Below are 21,177 nucleotides of genomic sequence, written 5' to 3'. Positions count from 1 at the left end.
AGTTCCAGCCCATCCAAAAAAAAAAAAAAAAAAAGACAAATAACCGCTGGAAAAAAAAAAAAAAGAAAAATCAAAGTGCCTTTGGGGTATACAGCTGCAACTCAGTTTTTTAACGCGGTGGCCCAATTGGGGCCGGGTATCCAGAAGTAGAATTGGAAGTGCTAGGTCGACCACTGTCAAAAGAAGCGCGCAGGTCATGCTTGGGGGTCATGTCGCCTGGCGCCGCACTGAATGGAAACTTTGTATCAAAACGCACTGGCCAGCCATTGCTGTTGCTGTGGCTATGGGACGTACCAAGGACTGGCAAGTCGTCCTCGGGAAGGTTCACTCCAGAATCATTCCATGGATTGCGGTAGCCACTGTCCCGGGACTCCATGGAAACAAGAGAAGCCTTAGAGGCGTTGCTCGAGGCATGCTTGAAAAACGATCCTGGAGAGGCAGAGTGGTTCTTGCGACCGATGAACGATGAGAACGAGGAGATACTGCCGGGCTTCCGGAGCCGCTCGAAGATCGATCCACGCTCGCTAGTGTCATCGGGGAAATTCGGCCGAGTGGGGGAGTCGGTCACGATCGGAGCAGGAGCGTGCTGCAACAATTTGGAGTCAAAGAAGGGCAATGACTCCTCGAAAGAATCAGATTTGGGTCGGGGAATGGCACCCTTGACCGTGGTGGCATCGAGGCCGTGAGCGACGAGACGCGAGATCAAGAAGTCGATGGCATCTTTCAGACCACCCGCATTGTTCCGGGTGTATCCTAGAACGACGCGATCCTCCGGGGGAGCGATAGACGAGTTTGAACCTTGCTCGGGAGAGGGAGGGGCATCAATACAGGTATCCACCGTCGTGTCCACTTCATATTGTTCTTTCAATTTGGTGGAGACATTCTCACGGAAGTCGGAGGACTTGAAGTAGTCGCGGAGTTCATCTGAACTGTTGAAGAGAAGCTCATGGCTTTCGGGAACCATTCCCAACAGAGCATCGACGGCCTGAGGAACTTGGTACTCAGGCCCAGAGATGGACACGATGTCACTGGCAAGTTCAGTGCTGGGGAACTCGATCTTGCAGTTCCACTTCTTCTCCAGCTCATCGATTTCGGACATACGGGCGAGCAATTCGCGGTGGTACAGACGGTTGATGGCAACTCGCTCAGAGACATACTCAGCGTCAACCTTCTCGACCATGTCCATGATCTCCTGTTTGACAAGGTCCAAGCTCTGGGCATTGCGAGCCGGAGTGCGGCAGATGACGTTGTCAACCTTGATATCATCATCCTCTTTGCCCATACCGCCGCGGTCCATGGCGTTGGAGAATTTGACGAAGACAGAGTACTTCTTCATGATGCGCTGGATGTGCTGGCCGCCAATGCCGATGATTCGCTTGTGGTACTGGTCGGGAACGTGGAAAGAGATCGAAGCAGGCATTTCCTGCTCGACGAGGTCCAGACCGTTCTTGGTGGACTCGTACTGGTTACCACAGACATCGATGTAAAAGTTGTACTCGTTGAATCCATCGAAAATGATTTGGACATTGCCTGCACGGGTCAGTATGGTTTACTTGTACCACAGAGATGGGTGTACTTACTCTGACCCATGATCTTGTTGATCTTGCCATTCTTCTTTCCACTGACAAACTCCTTGTGCTCGTTGGCCAGCTCGATCTTGACGCGCATCTGGTATTGGCTGCGTTTAACGAAGGGAATCTGGTTGATAACCATCATGCCAGCCTTGACCGCATCGTCGGATCCATTGATGGTGAAGGTCAAGTTGTCGAAACTAACCTCTGCTTCCGAGTTGGTACAAATGTCGGACAACATGGTGCGAACATCGGCAGCAGAGGGAGCACGGAAGCCACCCTGAGAGGGATCCGGCATGATGATCCACCAAGACGCACTGTAAAATTGGCCAGCCTAGTAGTCGTTAGTCCCATTTTCCTGACACACCTGGGAAGCTGAAGGATGATATACCAAAGCCATAATCTCCCGAACCGTGCGCTCGACGTGTAAAACCTCTGAGCCCTGAATGCGGACGAGGCCACGCTGACTACCCAGCTGTGGGAACAAGACGTAGGAACCGTTCATCTCCATGACCTTACGGACCTTGTCAAGACGGTCAAGTAGAATGTTGTCAATCTTGTTAGAGTTGACAATGACATCCTTGACATAGATTTTGACGCCCATGACCAACTCTCGCAACTTCTGTTTGGCGCGGGCAATCTGCTCCGGGGCGTCACCAGTAATGTAAACCTCATCCTCAGCGCGACGGTGAGCACCCGGGGGCGTGTATCCAAAGATTCGCGGGAACGGAGGAGGGAAGTAGATGGCGGTGCCGGTGGCTGCTTCGATGAGCTTAATGTTCTTGCGGGTGCGACCGCAGACCAAGGTGTGCATTGTGAGCTCGAGCTTCAGGGCGTCGACGTGGCGTTTGAGCTAGTGGCTTGTTAGCGTGCGACAGGACACCAGGAGAACCATGACATGGTTAGCTTACAATCTGGTCAATCATAATCAACACGCGGGTCTTTGCATGCTCCGCACTCTCCATGTCTCCATAAATTGCGACTCGGAATCGGTGGTCGAGACCATTATCGGAAGCGTAGCCATAAGATGAAACCACGGCGCTGTCGGTATCCCGAACCTTGGGGGTCAACAGGAAGATGTCGGTTCCGGTATAGGCGGCCAAGGTGTCCAAGTGTTCCAGCACACTCGCACGGATTCCTTTGGTCGAACCATCCATGATGAGGTGCATATCCACGTCCACCGTCGCACATCGCTACCAGAATTAGTTACAAATGTCACCGCAAGAAAGAAAGAAAAAAAAAAAAAGAAACATACCAAGAGAATTGGGGTCTCATTGAGAATCTTCGCCCGCATCTTGCGCACCGTCTCTCCCTCACCTGTGATACAGACATTGGTCACAAGACTTTGAGGTCGTCGTTGGAGGGAGGGGACGACTTTCGGCTCCGAGGTGGTGACAGTGGCCTCGATCCGGCCAGCGCTGGACTCCGTGATTTGACGACAGAGTCTCCGCAAGGACTCGACATTACTAACATGGACCGGTAATAGATGAACGGGGGTGCCTTCCGGAGTGCCTTCGGGAAAAGACCAGCGCTGGAGAGCGTTGGGGCTGGCGTGGATCACATCCTCAGCGTCGGGACCGGCCAAAGTGGAGGAAAACGGCACATTCATGGACAGATTGACGGTGGGATCGATACCGGTCGGAGGAGTCATTGGGGGCGCGCCATGGGGCCGGCGGAGAGAGTGGGAGGCCAGATCGGTATGAGGCCTGGACATGCTAAAGGTTGGAGTCATGCGTTCCCAGCCATGACGGGCCTGGCCGGTAAAATTGGAAATCTTGTGCATGGCCAGAACGTTGGATTGGACCGAGTCTCTTACCCCCTTAGATCGAAACAATTTCGATGGGGGAAAGAGATGATGATGGTGATGATGCTATGATGGATGAATGATAGGAGAGGGTTCGACAAAGCGAATGGGAGACAAGACACGGTTTGGCGCGGGGAGGACGACCAGCAACAGCAGCACAGGAGAATCGAAAGAAGAATCAAAGTCGAAACCGGCGAAAAGGGAAAGAGAAAAAAAAGAAAAAAAAAAGGAGAGAAAAGTAACAGTCGAGGGTTCAACAGGGAGAGATTATTGGTGGAAAGTAGTGAGAATGAGAGTGTGGGAGTGTCAGAGCGAGAAGAGAGGAATGAGAGGAGCGCGGCTGAGCAGGAATTGGGGGGATTCCGCGGAATGTCACAGGGCAAGAAAAAAAATAAGGGAATAAAGGGAAGAGAAAAATATAAAAAAAAATTTGGGGGTATAAAAAAGAAATGAAAAAATGAATAAAAAAGAAGAACAGAAAAGAAAAGGTGAAAAATCAGATGAATTTTAGATGCAGAAATGAATCGATAGGAATTATGGGGAGAGAAAGAGAGGAAGAAAAGAGAGAAAACAGGAAAGCGAGAAAGAAAGTGGACGGGAGAGACCGCGTACAATCTTGATAACGATACACCACCACCACCATTCAGTATGTAGTCATTATTGTTCTCTCCTACTACCACTACTACCACTACTGCTATTACTATGTATCTACTCTACAATCCTCTATTAATTCACTGCTATTGTGATCTGGTACGATGAGCCTACAATGATGGTGATGATGATGATGCCGGCGGTCATTCGGAACGAGACAGTTCATTCTACTCCGGACCCGGTCTTCCACAACCTACTCCGTCCACAGTACTCTAGACAGCAGTAGTATCTCTGCTCTACTCTTCTGTACTGGCCTGTATTATCTGAATCCATGAAATCATCCTGAACCCGGTCGGAATGATACTATTCCTGTTCGGGAACGGTTGAAACTATTCCCAACCGGGGTTAAGCGAGTTCTTTACAGACAGCACTCTAGGTGTGCTAGAGTACAAGTACTCCGTACAGCTAGAATACTCTAATGTAGTGCACCGTACAGGTACAGTATTGCATACCGGAATGAATAGACCAATATGAATTCAGGATGATTCAAGCCAAACCGTTTCCATCCATTCCGGCTTGCGTCACAGCGTATCACTGCATTCTTACAGACTGTAAAAGGGGAGCGTGGCTTGCAGCCATTAAAAGTTAGGACTTTGAGTCCGAACTCAATTACTCTCTCATATCATGAACAGAGTGCAAGTAGTATATACTGACTCACGATCGAGATATCACACCCTCGTACTGAACAGGAGTGCCACTCAACCTATTCTGTACAAGTACTGTACACGCTCAATACACATAGACAACCCAATAACATCCCGTTCTCCGCAGCAATCACAACGTCACAACATCCATCCATTCAAAACCCACGGATCGACTCACTACTAGGGTATTACTGGCCTTGCACTGAGTACTGTGACATATCACCCCTACATACATAGCCCTGCCCTGCGCTTACACTTCCGCTTCCGCTGCATGTATGCGCTGTCTGATTGCGACTTGCCACTGTCCTGCGCTGATTCTCCCGACAAAAGTACCGATAGCGCTCACAGGATAAGTGCAGGCTGATCGAGACCGATCGATGAGTTATTCCGCTAATCGATTGGTTATCTGCCTGGGTCTGTGTTGGTAAGGGCAGTCTGTTTGTGTCTTTTACCATGCAGAGCACTGTCAATTCAGTAAAGTGCATTACAAAGTGATGCGTAGAAACCTTCAGTGAACCGATGCTACTGCTAGGCATACTTGTAGTCACTCCTCAACTCAACAAGTCCATCGGAATCGATATCCGGCAAACCTCCGCCCTCTCCACCGCCTCCTCCAATACAAAGTAAACGTCCGGTTGAAAAGCCATCAAATTTTGCATCCTCCAACAACTACTCCGTACCTGTATGGGTACTATACTGGTTAATGCACCAGGTTTGGATCACCGCACGCTAGGCAGATAACGTTATAGAAAGAGTATTCGTCAGCGCTCCCGAGTAATCTCTCAATGTTTCAAAATATATCTCACGATACGGACATGAGGTGACCCAGGTGACCTTGCAAAGGATGAAAACCCATTATGTTTTGGAACTATCCGTGTCAATACGCTGTTTCAATATTATACGTAGTGGTATTTCTGATGCAAGACGTCTATACTAGGGGTATAATGGCTCAAATCATTGCGCAGATTTTCAAATGTCAATATATATCCGCAATTAGAAAAGGAAATCAATACAACTATGTTCATCCCAATGCTGCTTATGTATACATCAAAATGCCCCATCTCAATATCGCGGTGGTGCCCGCTGCACCACGTTTCTTCCTCCTTCCATCATAACCCGCTCCGGTTCTCCTTCGTAGTATCCCTGATCCTCCCGCATAGGCGGAGGCCGAGAGACATATACAGGTCGTTCAACGTACTCCCGCGGCCGCTGCGGATCCTCATCCATGTATACGCTTCCCGGGCGCACACTTGCCACACGGGAGATCACCTCCCGTGGCTCGTCGTATCGTGCCGTCTGAGGTCTAACGCTCGGCACGCGCATCAAACGTTCGCGCGGAAGACCTGGATCATCCATGTATGCCGGACGCCGAGCATACTCGCCCACTTGAACACTGCTACTGCGCGGGAATGGCTCGCCCTCAAGAGGTGTCGCATACGGCCGCCGTTCAGCCGGTGCAGGCCGTGCGTAGTCTGTCACCCGCCGATACGTGCTTGGAGGTGGTGGCATCTCCTGCACGTACTTCCGGCCGCCATATGGATCTTCGATTACTGATGTAGCCCGCATACTGGCTTGACGCACACTGGCTTGACGGACCGGCACATCGTCATCGTAGACGTCGTTCCTGGGGATCCGACCTGCTGAAGAAACATACTGTACGGCAGGTGCCGCTTCGTAGTATTGATTTCCATGCTCATCAACCACAACACGCCGCGGCGGCGCCATAATCCGAGCCGGCACCGGCTCTTCCTCATAGTATGCCTCCCGAAATTGTGGAGATGATGGTGACCCCTCGGCTGGAATAAACCGTCTTGAGTACGCTGGCACCGGCTCATCATAGTACCTGGTCGCTCTCTCCGGCGGAGGCCGTTCCACAACCGCATAAGATGCTGCCCTCACTGCACGGGGACTGGGTTGTTGCTCGACATATTCACGCGCATATTCCGGTTGCCGCGCATTCTGTAAGCTAGCGACCCGTCGCAAATCAGGCTCATCACGCATGGGCCGGCGGCTGCTGAGCCGAGAGGCCGCCCGTGACATAGGGGCTTCGTGGTACGGATCAGCCTCATAAACAGGCTCGCGGATCGGTGGCTCCCTTCGTTCAACAACCGGAGTATAACGCGGGGAGGCGATGTCGATGTACACTGGTTGGGCAGGTCGGCCTTGGTAAGCTGGCAGCGCGTCTGCAAAAGGTGGCGGTGACACTGGCTCCTCTTTAATATATGGATCAGAAGTATCAACAGCAGCAGGCTTTTTATTGTACGGAACCTGACGGGCTCGACCTTTGTCCTCTTGCAATCTCCTACGCTTCCTCGGTATTGGATGCTGAGCAGCCGGGGCATCGGGACTGGCACGGTCTAGACCCTGTGTAGGGTGAACCCGTTCCGCCTCATATCTCGTTCGTATGTCCTTAGCCTGAGGGGCGGAGGGAACCTTGGCCACGGCTAGCGGAGACACCCTAGATGGCTGAGGAGCGGCAGGCGAGGTTATATGGTTTCTCACGACTCTCACGTCGTCTCTTGGGGACATCGTATTGTAATACCCTCCTGCACCTGCTCGATTGTCTACCCGTCGTCTTGCATCATGGGTGATATATTCCGGTTGATACTCACGAACTTCTGCCCTGTCCATAGGTGGTACACCTGGAGCTGGAGGGGAGTAATCCGGCTCTTCCATCGCATCATCTGCCTGCGGAAGTTGGTGGTATTTATTGCCTGTCAGGTCTACCGGAGCGTCATGGGGTTGCCTGTGACGGTAAGGATCGCGCTTGTCTGCCACAGGGTAAGCATCTCGCATTTCCTGATCCAATCCAGTGCGGTTGAGGGCTTCAAGCCGTTGCAACTCATCTGAATAGTTTTCTACTGGGATCTTGGTAGGAAGGTCCCCGGTGTGAGGTGCTGTTGCTGCCGAAGACGGCTCGCCTTGCTGCGGAGAGTCAGGGGCTCTACTGGAGTAGAAAGAATTCTCGTCAAACGAATCACTGGGTGCCCCAACGACATTGCTTGCAGAGATATCATTTACAGAAGCAGGTTTGACCAACTCAAGGGCTTGGTTCAGCACACCAGACACATCAAAGTCGGGCTTTGCGTCCTGCACCGCCGCTTTCTGTCTCGACTCTAGCCTCTTCTGCTCCAACTGGTCCCGCAATACTCTTTCCACCCTTTGTCTTTGTAACTGTAATTCTGCCCTGACTAAATCATCTGATTTAGTCAAAAATATCGGATCAATCTCTGAGGTAGATTTTGGGACGGTACGGTTCTTCGAAGGGGTCGTGGTGATCACATCAGAGGTACCGTCAACAGTCGTAGAAGCTGGAGCTGCTGACGGAGTAGCCTGGGATGATCTCTCCGTAGGAGAACCACCCAGACCACCTGTCTTCACTACCTGAGCCTGTATGCTAGAAGGATAGGCAGGGTTTCGAGACGTAGTTTTGCGCACAAATTGATGGGGGACCTTAAGCTTGGGGTGAGTTCCAGAAAAGATCTCGTCACTAATTCTCAGAATCTTCTCATATTCCTGCACTTCCTCGCCTGTAGGCAAGCCAGTAGTACTGGCTCGAATCTGTGTCACTCCATGAGCTGCCATAGTGAAGGATATACTTTTTTCCACTAGGGAATTATCTGGACGAGTGAAGGAGTGCTGCCCGTAGGAAGTCCGCTCCGGGAAGAAACCAATCTCTGCTGCCACAGCGAGCCAAGTGTCAATTCACTTCCAGTCCACTGGTTCCAATCTCTGGGTTGACAGAGAAGGGAGGAACGACTGATCGGAGACGGTAGTTGCAAAGCTAGTGCGTGTGTTGGTGTCGAGTGAATGGGAAGCTCTCCCTCTCCTCATTCTGTCTCCAGGAAATCTCCGGAAGTGACGCTAAACCCGTTGCGGAAAGACCGCGGGCGCGCCAATAAGATGCCGCGGCGCATACCCGCGGACAAGACAGGCCGGTTCAATGGTTTGGAGAGGAATGATATTGTTATTTTGTATTTTCTGCAACTGACCCCTACTCTGGTGTCATTTTGTATGTATCGCGCTTCTTGCCTTCGTCCTGCACCGCAAGTCTTTTCTAGTTTCTTCACCTCTTTCTGCCGTGCTCCATACGTTGGCCTTAATCGGGGGATGATGACATTGTCAAACTGTCCCGCGGGTGCGGTTGACTCACGGCCAGTGTTCTTTTTCGACATCGATAATTGTGTAAGTATTCAGGAGAAAATATTGCTATAGAAGCTGGATTGTACTAATTTTGGTCTTTGCGACGCAGCTTTATTCCAAAGGTCCGGGAGTCCGCCACTGAGCAAGACAATACGACGACTGACCGAATCGTGCACAGCATGCAACATCCACGAGGAAATGGAGAAACTTATCAGTCAGTTTACAATGTGCATAAATATCGGGCTTTGTTTCTAATGGGATCGCCTTTTCAGACAAGTTCTTCGTCAAGCACCTGTCCCTCGAACCGCAAGATGCCCAAATGCTTCACCGGAAATACTACACAGAATACGGTCTCGCCATTGAAGGTCTCACGCGTCATCACAAGATTGATCCTCTCGAGTTCAACCGCGAAGTTGACGACGCGTTGCCATTAGATGATATTCTGAAACCAGCTCCGCAGCTGCGAAAGATGCTCGAGGATATCGACCGGAGCAAAGTGAGGCTATGGCTTCTCACCAACGCATACGTCAACCATGCCAAACGGGTCGTCAAATTACTACAAGTGGATGATCTTTTCGAAGGAGTGACATACTGTGATTACAGCAAAATGCCATTAATTTGCAAGCCAAGCCAGGATATGTACGAGAAGGCAGAGATCGAAGCGGGCGTTCCGAGTTCGGCACAGTGCTACTTTGTCGGTACGTTCTTTGTGATTCTCTCTTTCTATATAGACTAGAACTGACATGCGATAGATGACTCCCACTTAAACTGCAAACATGCTGAGGCTCGCGGTTGGAATACCGTCCATTTGGTCGAGCCTGGTCTGCCGATACCACGGATTCCGGCATGCAAATACATGGTGCATAATCTCGACCATCTGCGCGTCCACTTCCCTCAGCTATTCAAGCAGACCGATGGCACCCAGACCGGGTAGTCTCTGCCTATAGAATGCACACTGTAGACTTTTTGTCAAATAGAATATACGATGCGACTGCATAAACGTTACTGATCACTTGTTATATATATATACATACATACATACATACATACATATATATATATGTTCCTGCCCTTTTCTACTATGTATTTCTTTTCCTGTTGCTGATAGAGACGGATGTTCTACATTCTGGTTCGCTTGTTGCCGTATCCAAAATGCTCAGTCATTACGGGAGAAGCACAAAAGTGCTCGGTGTTGAGAAGATATATGAAGTAGTCACCTATAGGATGTGAATTCATTAATTATGGGAGTTGGCTATCTCATTGCAGCCATTTTGCTGGTGTACATTCACGCCTCAGGCACAAAGGCACCGACAACGTACCGCGTTCTTGGTGGAAACTAACCTCCGGATCAACAACACAACATCAACGTTCCTTTCGTCACCTCAACCGCCAGAATTGAGGTTTCTATGTCTGCTCCAGGAAGATAACTTCTTTCTGGATGCTTCACAATGGGTGACATATCTCCCGGTTCCGTGGTCCTACTGCCGGACGGCAAGAGAGCTACTGTTCGGTACGTTGGTAACACCAGATTCGCCGCAGGGGACTGGATTGGCCTCGAACTAGAAGAGCCGGCGGGGAAGAACGATGGATCGGTCAGGGGAGAACGGTATTTTGATTGCGAACAAGACTATGGAGTGTTCGTCCGTTCTTCTGTTACTTTGACTCTCGTTGAGCGTCCAGCCAAGCCCGCTCCTAAGGGGAACACCGGTAATGCACCGCCGACGAGCAGGGCAAGGGCGCAAACTGGAGCGGGAATCAAGAAGCCAGGCGTAAGTGCTTTGCCCTCTGCAAATGCGAAGAGACACAGCGTTAGCACGGCCAATCCCTCGTCTGCTGCGAAAGCCGCTGCCCAACGGCCAGGCTTGAGGGTACGTTGAAATAAATTGGATTGTTTGAAACACATTGCATTCCCAACAGCTGACGGATTACCTTGTGCAGTCTCCACTGAAATCGCCCACGAAGCAGCCGTCCTCTCGTAACCTGTCAATCGACGAGACCTCACGCCCACCGGCCACTAGATCCCGGCCATCAAGTACTACCAAGGCCTCCATGGGTCCTCCGCCGGCTCCCTCCGCTGCCTCACGTACACCGCGACCATCGATATCGGGTCCAACGCACAGGACGAGACAAAGCCTGGGTTCGACAGGTGCGGCGCTTTCCAAGCGCCCCTCCCTGCGCCACCTTGCCTCCAATAATTCCTCAGCTGCGGAAACGGAAAGTGGACAATCGGACGTCGTGATCGATTCTGCTGGAGCTGATGGAGATGATCCGGATGATGGGAATTCCGCACCAAGAGCGCCTCCGGGCTCGTCGCGGATGTCAATTGCTACTGCTCGGCCACGGTTATCACAATCATCGACACCGAAGCCGCCACAAAACAGCACGGTTACGAGAGAACTGGATGAATTGAGAACAAAGTTGAAAGTAATGGAGAAGAAGCGAGGCGACGATCGAGAGAAGCTCAAGATGCTCGAACAATTACAATCAGAGCGCGACAAGTTCGAGGGAATTATCCAGAAATTACAGGCCAAATACCAACCGCAACAGGTTGAGCTAGGTGAATTGCGAAAGCAACTGAAAGAGTCGCAAGCGAGACTGGAAGAGATTGAGCAGATTCAGGGAGAGCATGATAGTGTCGTTGAGATGGCTACCCTCGACCGCGAAATGGCAGAAGAAACGGCTGATGCCTACAAACATGAATGCGATGTGCTGAGAGGCAAACTCGAAGAGCTTCAATTGGAGGTTGATGTCCTAAGAGACGAAAACGAAGAATTCGACCAGGGCATGAGCCCCGAGGAAAAGTCTACTCAAGGCTGGCTGCAAATGGTAAAGACCAATGAGCGTCTCCGTGAAGCCTTGATACGCCTGCGTGATGTGACTCAGCAACAGGAGATGGACCTGAAGGACCACATTAGAGAAATGGAGGAGGATTTAGAAGACTATGCCGCGATCAAGTCTCAATATGAAACTACAAAGGAGAAGTTGTTGGCTTCTGAGAACAATTTCGAGGACCTCAAACAACAATTGGAGACCGCTCTCGGTGCCGAAGAGATGATCGAAGAGCTTGCAGACAAGAACATGCGCTACCAGGAGGAAATAAATGAACTACACGCGGCTATTGAAGATCTCGAAGCTTTGAAGGAGATCAACGATGAGCTCGAGTACAACCATGTTGAAACGGAAAAGCAGCTGCAGGAAGAGATTGACTTCAAGGATGGTTTGTTCAATGAACAATATCGCAAGATCACACAGCAAGATGAAGTGATCGAGGATTTGGAATACACTCTGGTCAGATTCCGAGAGCTGGTTTCGACCCTACAAGGGGACCTCGAAGATATGCGAGCCTCTCAGCAGATCACGGAGGCTGAAGCTACCGACCTTACATCTCGATCTCGCGCCATGATTGATCTCAACATGAAGCTCCAGGCATCAGCATCCAAGGCCCAGACGAAAACGATTGACGTCGAAACTGGTCGAATGGAAGCTGAGGAAGCTGCACTACATCTGTCCATTGTGAAGTTATATCTTCCTGAATACTACGATGGGGAGCGAAATTCTGTCATGGCGCTTCTACGCTTCAAGCGTGTTAGCTTCAAGGCATCGTTGGTAAACAGCACCATTCGCGAAAGGAATGCCGACCAGTCGTCAACATCTCCGTCTCATGAAGACTTCTTCACAGCCCACGATGTGCTAGAAAAGCTCCTTTGGATATCTTCTCTCTGTGACCGCTTCACAAGTTACATCGAGAGCTCTTCCGCCGAGAGTTTCAGTGGTATCAAGAGGGCGTTGTTTGAGATGGAGCCAGTGGAACGCACGTTGAACTTTTGGCTTGAGAGTCTGAAAAAGAATGAGATCAATATGAGCAAATGTGCGGTGGAACTACAGAGATCCATTGCTCTTTTGGCGCATCTCGCAGAAACCATGCTCCCAACGTCGCTGGAAGCGTCTGCTGGTGAACTTTCCATGCGTGCCCATTTGACTCAATCATACCTCGACCACTCTGCGTCATGTCTCTCGCGGCTCCGATCTGTGCTGCAGTCTAAGATTTCCGTTCCGGAGGGAGGCAACGAGGAGATCTCTCTACTTTTTAATAAGATGGAGGGGCTTTCATCTCAGGCCCGTGGATCTAAGGTAGCCATGGGGAAGATTTACCGTGCGGTTTCTGACTTGCAAGCAAGATCGCTTGCTCTTCCTAGTGATGCAGCGGAGCCCTTCAAGAAGGTCGAGGATTCTGGCAAAGACCTCTCGTTGCTATCCCGACAACTAGGAGAGAACATCCTGGCACTTATCCACGACGAAGCGCGCACGGAGCCACTCAGCCTGATAGAAACCCTAGACAGCCTGTCTCAAACTTCGTTATCCTTCGACCAAACCTCAGAACCGAAGAGCGGGAACAATGATGCCATGTCCTTGATTGGCACCAAGCTGCGTGGCATTACTGAATCCCTGGAGGAGCTCGACTCAATTTCATCCAACCTATCCCTCACAACTGAGTTTGAAAAGCGTCCCGCACCATGGATCGCAAGATCCGAAGAGCTAAAATCCAACAAAGCCATCTCCCCAGACGCAGACGATAAAATCAGCCAACTGAAGAGCGAAATCCAAGAAGCCTCAACAGCCCTAGGCGTCAAAGACAAAACCATCGAAGAACAAGCCATCAAAGTCGAACTCGTCGAGTCCCGAATGCGCGAAGCAAGCAAAAAAGCCTCAATGGTCAAAGAACTCGAAGCCAAGATCGAAGCACTCCAAGCCCAACACACAGACCTCACCGACACAGTCGAGAAACAGCGCAAAGACCTCGAAGCCACAGAAGCAGAGCGCGAAGAGCTCAAATCCCGCCTCGAAAGAGTCAAACACGCCTCCGGAACAACGGGCGTCACAACAACAGCCGATGGCGTCGTCGTCGACGGCAGCGGCGCCTCCCTGGCCACAATACACGAGAATGAAGCCCTCCGTGCCGAAGTTAAGAGCCTCCAAGCAGCAGTCCGCTTTTTGCGCGAAGAAAACCGCCGCGCAAACATGCTCGATCCCTTCTCCATCCAGCGCGCCGCCGACATGCACTCCTGGCTTGACGTCCCGCTCACCCAATCCGCAAACAACAGCACCAACGGCCAGCGCGAAAAGACCCAGCAAACCGCAGCAGAAAGCAGAGATGCCTTCGTGCACCTCCTCAAACTCGCCAAGGACTCGCATGTCAGCGATCTCAAGTCATCCATGGCCTACCACGCTGAAGGCGAGAGTCGTACGGCATGGCGCCCCTCCAAGACTAAACTGCGCTACCAAGTCCTGCAACAACGCGAAAACTACGAGCGCTGGGCCGAATGGCGCGACGATATCGTCTCCCACGAGAAAGAACAGGACAGACTTGCTCTCGCAAAAAAGGAGCGTCTGCTTCGCGAACAGGCTAGAAAACACCATATGTCGAGGAAAGATTCTATGGCTGCCGGGGAGTTTGGGATGATGGGACAGGCGTGGAGAATACTGGGGATGCAGCATCAGCATCAGCAGCAAGGGCAGAGGGATGAGAAGAAATCGCCGATTAGTCGATTGGTTGAGCCGGCTATTGCGCCGTTTTCTTAGATTTTTTATTTTATTTGTTGTTGTCGGGGATGTGTTGTCTGGGTCGTACATATGGTTTGTGATATATTAGGTGATTTGTAGTCGGGGACTGTTTATATTTCGTATTTTATACCCCCATTTGTTTGTTCAAAGTGATTACAATTCCAATGCTCATGTTGCCGAAGCGTGCACAGAATTATTGTAGTTAATATTAGTAGGTCCTAAGACTAACTTATGTATGTACTGTCTAAACTTCAGAACTGCAAATCTAATATCGTCCACTATGATCATGAGAAACATGCTATGCTGTAAACACAAGAATAATGTACAACTGCAGGCTTGTAATAAAAACAGAACGCCCCGAACGAAAGAGATCTGAAAAGTGATAAACAGATGAGGAAATGCAACATTATTAGGGATTTAAGAGTAGATTAGATGACTAAATCATCAAAGGGCACCCGATAGAACCGCTTCGGTGGCTGCAAAACAAGTTAGCATGTTGCCATGAACAAGAAGTGAAATTGGATGACTTACCAGAATTGATATAGGACCTCTTGATATCCAAATTCACCCCGAACCGCCTCTCGAGCTCTACCTTAACACTTTTCTTCGTAACAGACATCAAATCCGCTGTTCTCAGAATCTCCCGAATCTCCGCAAGCAGCGTATCGTCACTCGGCAAATTCGACAGATCCTCCAACTCCATGTCCATATGTCGACTGAGCATCTCTGACGGCGGACGCGAGATACTCCGGGCGCCATACTGGTGCGACAGGTCAAGCTGGGACATAGGTCTCGAGCCAGGGAACCCTCCGAATCCGTAATCTGACTGTGCCGGGTGGTAAGATTTGGTGCCGTATGAGATACCAGAGACCTCGGAGCGGTCGTCGCGGGAAGTCTGCGCTTCCCAGAGTTCGGCTTGGTACTCTTCCCATTTCTTCTTAGGGATGGTGTCTGGGTCGAATTTGCCTTCGTCGGAGATGACGACTTGTCTGCCGCTTTCACCTGTGATGACACGGGTGTTACCCCAGGAGAAGTCGTCCATGTGCCAAAATGAGTAGAGAGGAAGGGCGAGGGAGAAGACGGGGATGGCGATGATGTAGATGATCATCCAACCGATCATTTCCCACTTGCGGCGGAAGATGAAGATGAGGGCTTGCAGACCGTAGATGGCTGCGAGGAGGATGAAGGATGTGTATGGAATGACGGATGTGTCTCTCACGAGCCAGACGATGAGATAAATGATGTAGGCGACTGTCACCGGCTGAATGATGGTACTGAGTAGGTCGACGAAGACAATGAATCTCATACTAAAGCAGCAGAAACCACACAATTGCTGAAGCGGAATAAGTTCAATCAAGTTATGCACTGTAGAGTTGATCCATCGTCGGCGCTGGGATAAGAAAACAGCAAAGCTCTCTGGGGCGATAGTCCAAGCCTTTGCCGCGAACAGGAACTTGGTCTTAAACTTGTCATGATGCTTCAAGAGCAGGGTCGTCAAATAACGGTCTTCACCCAGGTGCAGCAGATTCTTCATGTGCAGTGTATCGACTCGAATTTGCGAGTACGCTTCCACGACTTCTTTGCTCACAAAAAGTGGCTTGCCCGACTCTGCAGACCGGATACGAAACATAGTGAAACATCCCGGTAAGCAGGTCACTGATCCGAAAAGACTTTCAAAGGCCTTTATCATGTTATGCGAAATGAAATACTCGTAGACCTGGATCATAGTCACCGCAGACGTCTTTGCATTCGTCAGGCCTGTCTCTCCACAGACAGCGAGTATGCGAGTGTCCGCCAGGAAAGAAGCAACCATTCGTGTTCCGGCATCATGAGCAACCACCGTATCTGCATCGACTTGCAAGATGAACTCATAGAATGTAGGATTGACGCCGATGATGTTGCGTATTTGGTGATACATTTCAAGTTCCATAGGGCTCATGGGCAAGTTGTAGTGGATACGATTCAAGAACCGCATGAGAACCATCTGAGAATCACGCTTGCCTCTGTTACCGGGCCGTGAAACCTCCGACGGCTTTCCAACCTTGACCACAACCAGGAAAGGAACGATGTGACCTTGCACCTCATATAGACCGGAATAAATCTTTCCCATATTATGTTGCTTCATGCCTTCTCCCAGGCTGTCAAAGCTGAGAGGTTCCGGATCCACGGTTTCTGGAACACCCATAATGTCCAAAACAATCCTAGGCGTGGGGCGGTCATTTCCTTGTCCGATAATCATGCCATCGCAAATGACCAGCAGGAGCTTGCGCTTGTCATCGTACCGCATACGTGCCATGGAATCAATAGCACGGCGAAGAGACTCCTCGTCTTCTGTATAGGCCGGAACTTGACAGATGATGAACTTGTCGATGTTCTCGGGAACTGTCTTTTTTCCAAACTGCATCGCGGCCACAAATTTGAACACGAGGATTGCGCAAATGATGATGGAGATAGACAGAATGAAGTAGCGTGCAAACTGGCAGCGAGGCGAGTTTCGAGTATCGACATGGCCGACAAAGAACAGATTATCAAGGCACAATTGCATACGATCACGCAGTCCCTGATCAATGGCAAGGTTCTGCCAGTATTTGGTGATGTCCTGACCAGATTTCTGTCGGAAGAGGTCTACCAGCAGGGAGTCCATAAAATCAGTATCGACATTCTGCGGAACTTCCTCTCCTTCTGGAGCTTGCGTCCTTCGACCTCCAGCAAGGTAGGTGGTCATGTCATAGACCTTCCCATCGATGCTTGCAATTGATTGCGATTTATCCCCCAGTTTCGTCAAATACTCTGGTGTGTAGCCGATGAAGCCTTTTTTGTAATTCGCCCGAAGCATTATCATCTGTTCGTAAAACCAGTCAGGACGGTAGTCGTTGGTGTAGTAGCGGAAATCGTGATATTTAGAGTTGGCATCCGTGTCACTAGATGCGGTTGCGGTCCCAGAAACGTTCGTGGATTTGTAGTCCAATAGCACTGTGGGATCAACATGACCATCCTTGCCTTGACAGAGAGCCGAAACTTGAATGGGGAAGAGATTGGTGGCATCCACACCGGCATACTTCTTTAGCGAAGACTGCGGGACAATGTCGGGGTAATGAGATGGCATGAAAGCACCCAGATCGAAGACCACGCCCCGAATGGACATGAAAGAATTGTGACCATCCTTGCCGTTATGCGTACTCAACTCCCCTGCGGAGTAGACATGCTGCGTGGGACAGACTAGACCAGGAAAAGCGACGATGAAGAAAATGGCACATGCGCAACTGAACCAGATAATCAGATTGATCGCGAGCTTCTCTCGCCAAGCTAGTCGGATATCCTTGCGTTTCATCCGCCCGAGCCACTTGATAGCAACGTCGGGAATGTAGAAAGTAAGCAGATACACCAATGCTAACCAGCGTCTACGACTACCGGAAAGAGGCACATCGTCTACTTCTTCCATTTTCTTTTCGTTGCCTTTCTCCAGCATCTGCTCTCTCGTCTCGAGATTGTGGAACATGTCACCGGAGTTGAAGGCAGAACCCCCGGCATCAGAGCGTCCATCCACGTCGCGGGCGCCAAAGTATCCCTGCTTGTTTTCATCGCCATAAGGGGACCGATCGGGCGAATCGAGGAGCCGGACCTTGGAATCCATATACGCAGCTGTTCGTGGATGTAGGAAGCCCTCGCCAACATCTTCAGAACCCCTGCCATGATAGACAGGGACCACACGCTCGCCTACCTTTGCGAGGTCAGCCCAGCATCGTTCACTCAGGAAGACACCGGTACTACCAACTCTGGCTTCGTTGCCTGCCCACCGCTTCTCATCCAACACGATTTCACACCTTTCCCTATCGCTTCCAACAACGACATTACCAACCTCCGCCAGCCCAAGGAACTCAGCAAAGGGGAGAAACACACTAAAGTCAGCATTGCGAAGCCGTTGACTGATTTCCGCAATGCCAAAAGTCTGCACCTGTGCTCGGACACATTTGCTGTCAAACTGATTCGCAATGCGGCGATCATTGGGCTTCAAACAAAAGACAAAATAAGGGTTGAGATCGGGTGTGCTCAAGCTCTTCCTAACGATCTCAAGCGAAGACAGGAACTGACCAGCTGCGCCTTGAGGACTGTTTGTCATCAGACCAGTCTTGCGTCTTCCAGAAACGTACCCCGTTGAACTGCCATCAGGGCTCTCATGATCGTCTGCATCATCCGCATCGAATGGATGCGCAACAGGCGGATCAGCCTTTCGCCTTGCGACACTGGGCATTCGTAACGGTTTCGCGCTGACCTGCGCCTGCATAATGGCCGTTTTCTCTCTTGGATGGGTGACCGTCTGCAGCGTTTCTTGCCCAAAAAGATCCCGTACGAAATCACTTCTTGTAGACTTCACGAGATTCATCAAATCACCAGAAATGGCTTCACCATTTTCCTCAACCAGACCGTTCACAGAGTAATCGACTTCACCAGCAAAATGTCGTATTGTGAATGCCGAACGCGCTTCTGGTGAGACATGACGAGTACCAGGTCCGGCTCCTGCTGTTCTGACCATGATGGCAGGATTCTTGTTTTCAAAACGCCTCTTCAGAGTTTCAGCGAGCTGTGTGTCGGTCCGGCCGCGCTTGGTCTGGTCATCAAGGATACTCAACAGGCCGTTGCCATTCTTCAACAAGCCGCGCACCGCATCGGAGTTGTCGAAATAGCTGATGGCTGGCACGGAGACTTCTTCACGTTCCAGAATGTCGGCCTTTCTGTCGAAGAAAGACTGGAGGCAGAAATTGTAAAGCGATTCGGTCGCTGCATTGTTCAGGAACTGGTCCAAGGTGGATCCAGTTGCAGAGGCCTGAGAGAAACCTGGGAAATCGACGATAGACACAGTGTTGGCAACACTGTCATCCGCCGCGCAAATTCTCTGGTTAATAGTTTCAATCACATAAGTCACTAAAAGAGTATAGATTGTTCGAGCAAGCTCGTCCGCGTTACGTCGTGCTCCTCTGGGATCCAGCATCACCGTCACCCTCTCTCGACTGATGGTCTTTGTTCGGCATCCCAGACTGGCTTCGAGGTCGTCGACTCCCAGACCGAGGAAGGCGGCCACAATGGAAAGGACATCCTTATTCTTGACAGAGGTAATTGTCTCACCACCTTCAAGCGCGTATCCTCCACTTTCTTCTGCAGAAGTAGCGGTAGACTGGCCGCTAACAAACTCCAGCTGTCCGATATGTAGCACAGTTGCAAGAATCTGGCAGATTTCGGCAATCTCACTTCTAGGGAATTCCAATTTCCGAAGCGCTGTTTTGAAATGGTAGAACGCATCAGCGTCGTTGATACCGACCTTTAGCTGTGTGGGATGACCCAGATATCTCCATCGTTTATGATTCACTGTGCTCGAACCGAGCATTCCACTGTTGGTAGAGATATGGATAGGATTATCAAAGCCCAAGTGAGCCTTTTCCTGAGCACTTGTTCCTGCCAGAATATAATAGAGGGAATGGAAGCTCCGCTCCCCGGTTGGTACAGAAGCAATCCGGTTGCGTTCGAGTCTGTGATCGATGATCTTGCCGCCAATCAGCGTCGGATTAACCGAGGAAGAGGCATCGTACTGCAGTTCCAAGAACAGTCCCGCTTTCGATGCTGTCTGAGTGGTCAAGGATTTTGTGGTCGTCAAAGCGTCAAAAACAAAGGTAGCGTAGGAGAGCTTCGACGAGAGAGGTGTGGATGAGTAGGAAAGAAACGATGATAGAATATGCGAGCGAATAGTCGTTTTTCCAGATCCATTCTCTCCACTACAAGGATGTCATAAAACCGTTAGTGTTGTTTGACAATGCGGTTTACTACCAGCCAGGCACTTACAGAAACACAATAGCCTGGTTTTCACCACGAGTAGCCAATCTAGTGAATGCGCGTTTGGCCAGATCCTCGGCCTCTGCCATCGAACTTCCCTCTTTGCCTCCATCTGGACCTTTGGTCGGAGTTGTGTATGTATTGAGGCATATTAACGCTTGGGAAGAGAGACGAGCCGTTGGTAAACCGACATGGAACCTGTAGACAAGTTTTATCGTTAGTACGCGAATGGATTATCTCTCCTTGTTCGGTTCGAGGACAACCGTACCGGCTCGCGATATGCGCAGTCAAATGCGTATCCGATTGTAGATGGGCTGGCAACGATGGTAGCGATGATTGGGCATGAGATGGAATATGTCCTGAGGCCATATTGTCCAGTGTTCCTCCCCCCGGTATGTGAGATTGTCACTGATAACAGATAGCGGCCCTATCTGAGTGAAGTGGCGGATATTCCGAGAATCAGGAATGTTGAATTGAAAAGGCCAACATCAGCATAGGACAAGCCACATTGTTTGTTCAGCAATATAGGCCAAAAGAAGCGATGGTAACGACGGAAGATGCACAGTAGCAATTGCAGGCGATAACTCTGGTGTGACAGGTCGAGTAAGAGAGAACAGAGTTGTTTAGAGTTGAAGCGAACGGCACGGCGTATCTGTCTAAGGATGAAACGAAGCGAGAACCGACAATGATAGACTAGAGTCAGGGAGAAGAGAAAGAATGAAAGAGACGAAGAGAACAAGAACAAAACAGAGACAGTAGTCAGTATCACTAGTACTGAAATTCTACAAATACCACAATCGGCGTTAACCGTCCGGGGTTAACCTCACCGCCCGCCGATGATACATTTCGATACGTTTATTGTTACTAGTTCAATACACCTGATAGGCTGTGACAGCTGGTCTGTTTACCACTAAGCTTGATTAGGGTTGGAATGGGCGGAGATAGAAGATTCTCGGCCGGTCATACAGGTATCACA

General features: G+C 50.3%; 5 protein-coding genes across 5 annotated transcripts; 2 read left to right on the top strand and 3 right to left on the bottom strand.

Moving 5' to 3' along the window:
• Positions 1 to 41: 41 nt before the first annotated feature.
• EURHEDRAFT_410066 (KH domain protein) lies at positions 42 to 3,833 on the bottom strand. Its single transcript, XM_040781277.1, has 5 exons — positions 2,827 to 3,833; positions 2,483 to 2,764; positions 1,963 to 2,424; positions 1,581 to 1,905; positions 42 to 1,530 (listed from the first exon to the last, which is right to left on the bottom strand). The coding sequence occupies exons 1-5, from the start codon at positions 3,352 to 3,354 to the stop codon at positions 110 to 112; spliced, it is 3,018 nt and encodes a 1,005-aa protein (XP_040641504.1). The 5' UTR covers positions 3,355 to 3,833; the 3' UTR covers positions 42 to 109.
• Positions 3,834 to 5,732: 1,899 nt separating this feature from the next.
• Positions 5,733 to 8,255, bottom strand: EURHEDRAFT_450579 (uncharacterized protein; the record flags this gene model as incomplete). Its single annotated transcript, XM_040783887.1, has 1 exon — positions 5,733 to 8,255. The coding sequence occupies one exon, from the start codon at positions 8,253 to 8,255 to the stop codon at positions 5,733 to 5,735; it is 2,523 nt and encodes an 840-aa protein (XP_040641503.1).
• A 528-nt stretch (positions 8,256 to 8,783) lies between these two features.
• Positions 8,784 to 9,884, top strand: EURHEDRAFT_410063 (putative pyrimidine 5'-nucleotidase). The gene is made up of 4 exons (XM_040781276.1): positions 8,784 to 8,855; positions 8,923 to 9,027; positions 9,086 to 9,511; positions 9,566 to 9,884. Exons 2-4 carry the CDS (start codon positions 9,012 to 9,014, stop codon positions 9,745 to 9,747), a joined length of 624 nt encoding a protein of 207 aa, XP_040641502.1. The 5' UTR covers positions 8,784 to 8,855; positions 8,923 to 9,011; the 3' UTR covers positions 9,748 to 9,884.
• A 377-nt stretch (positions 9,885 to 10,261) lies between these two features.
• EURHEDRAFT_529280 (putative dynactin) lies at positions 10,262 to 14,393 on the top strand (the record flags this gene model as incomplete). The annotated part of the gene is made up of 2 exons (XM_040787101.1): positions 10,262 to 10,681; positions 10,752 to 14,393. 2 exons carry the CDS (start codon positions 10,262 to 10,264, stop codon positions 14,391 to 14,393), a joined length of 4,062 nt encoding a protein of 1,353 aa, XP_040641501.1.
• Positions 14,394 to 14,811: 418 nt separating this feature from the next.
• On the bottom strand, positions 14,812 to 20,570 carry chsE (chitin synthase class Va; the record flags this gene model as incomplete). The annotated part of the gene is made up of 3 exons (XM_040783875.1): positions 14,812 to 20,143; positions 20,211 to 20,399; positions 20,470 to 20,570. 3 exons carry the CDS (start codon positions 20,568 to 20,570, stop codon positions 14,812 to 14,814), a joined length of 5,622 nt encoding a protein of 1,873 aa, XP_040641500.1.
• Positions 20,571 to 21,177: the final 607 nt, after the last annotated feature.

The sequence above is a fragment of the Aspergillus ruber genome, assembly GCF_000600275.1.
Source record: "Aspergillus ruber CBS 135680 unplaced genomic scaffold scaffold00005, whole genome shotgun sequence".
NCBI lineage: Eukaryota > Fungi > Ascomycota > Eurotiomycetes > Eurotiales > Aspergillaceae > Aspergillus > Aspergillus ruber.
Note: the sequence above shows the minus strand (reverse complement) of the source record. Positions and strands in the feature narration are given on the sequence as shown.

Bases quoted from the DNA above. Each gene is read 5' to 3' on its own strand.
- EURHEDRAFT_410066 (XM_040781277.1), bottom strand. From the start codon at position 3,354: ATGCACAAGATTTCCAATTTTACCGGCCAGGCCCGTCATGGCTGGGAA. The intron at 2,765-2,826 runs GTATGTTTCTTT...TAATTCTGGTAG, and splicing joins ATGAGACCCCAATTCTCTTG to CGATGTGCGACGGTGGACGT. The intron at 2,425-2,482 runs GTAAGCTAACCA...ACAAGCCACTAG, and splicing joins TGATTATGATTGACCAGATT to CTCAAACGCCACGTCGACGC.
- EURHEDRAFT_410063 (XM_040781276.1), top strand. The intron at 9,512-9,565 runs GTACGTTCTTTG...GACATGCGATAG, and splicing joins GGCACAGTGCTACTTTGTCG to ATGACTCCCACTTAAACTGC.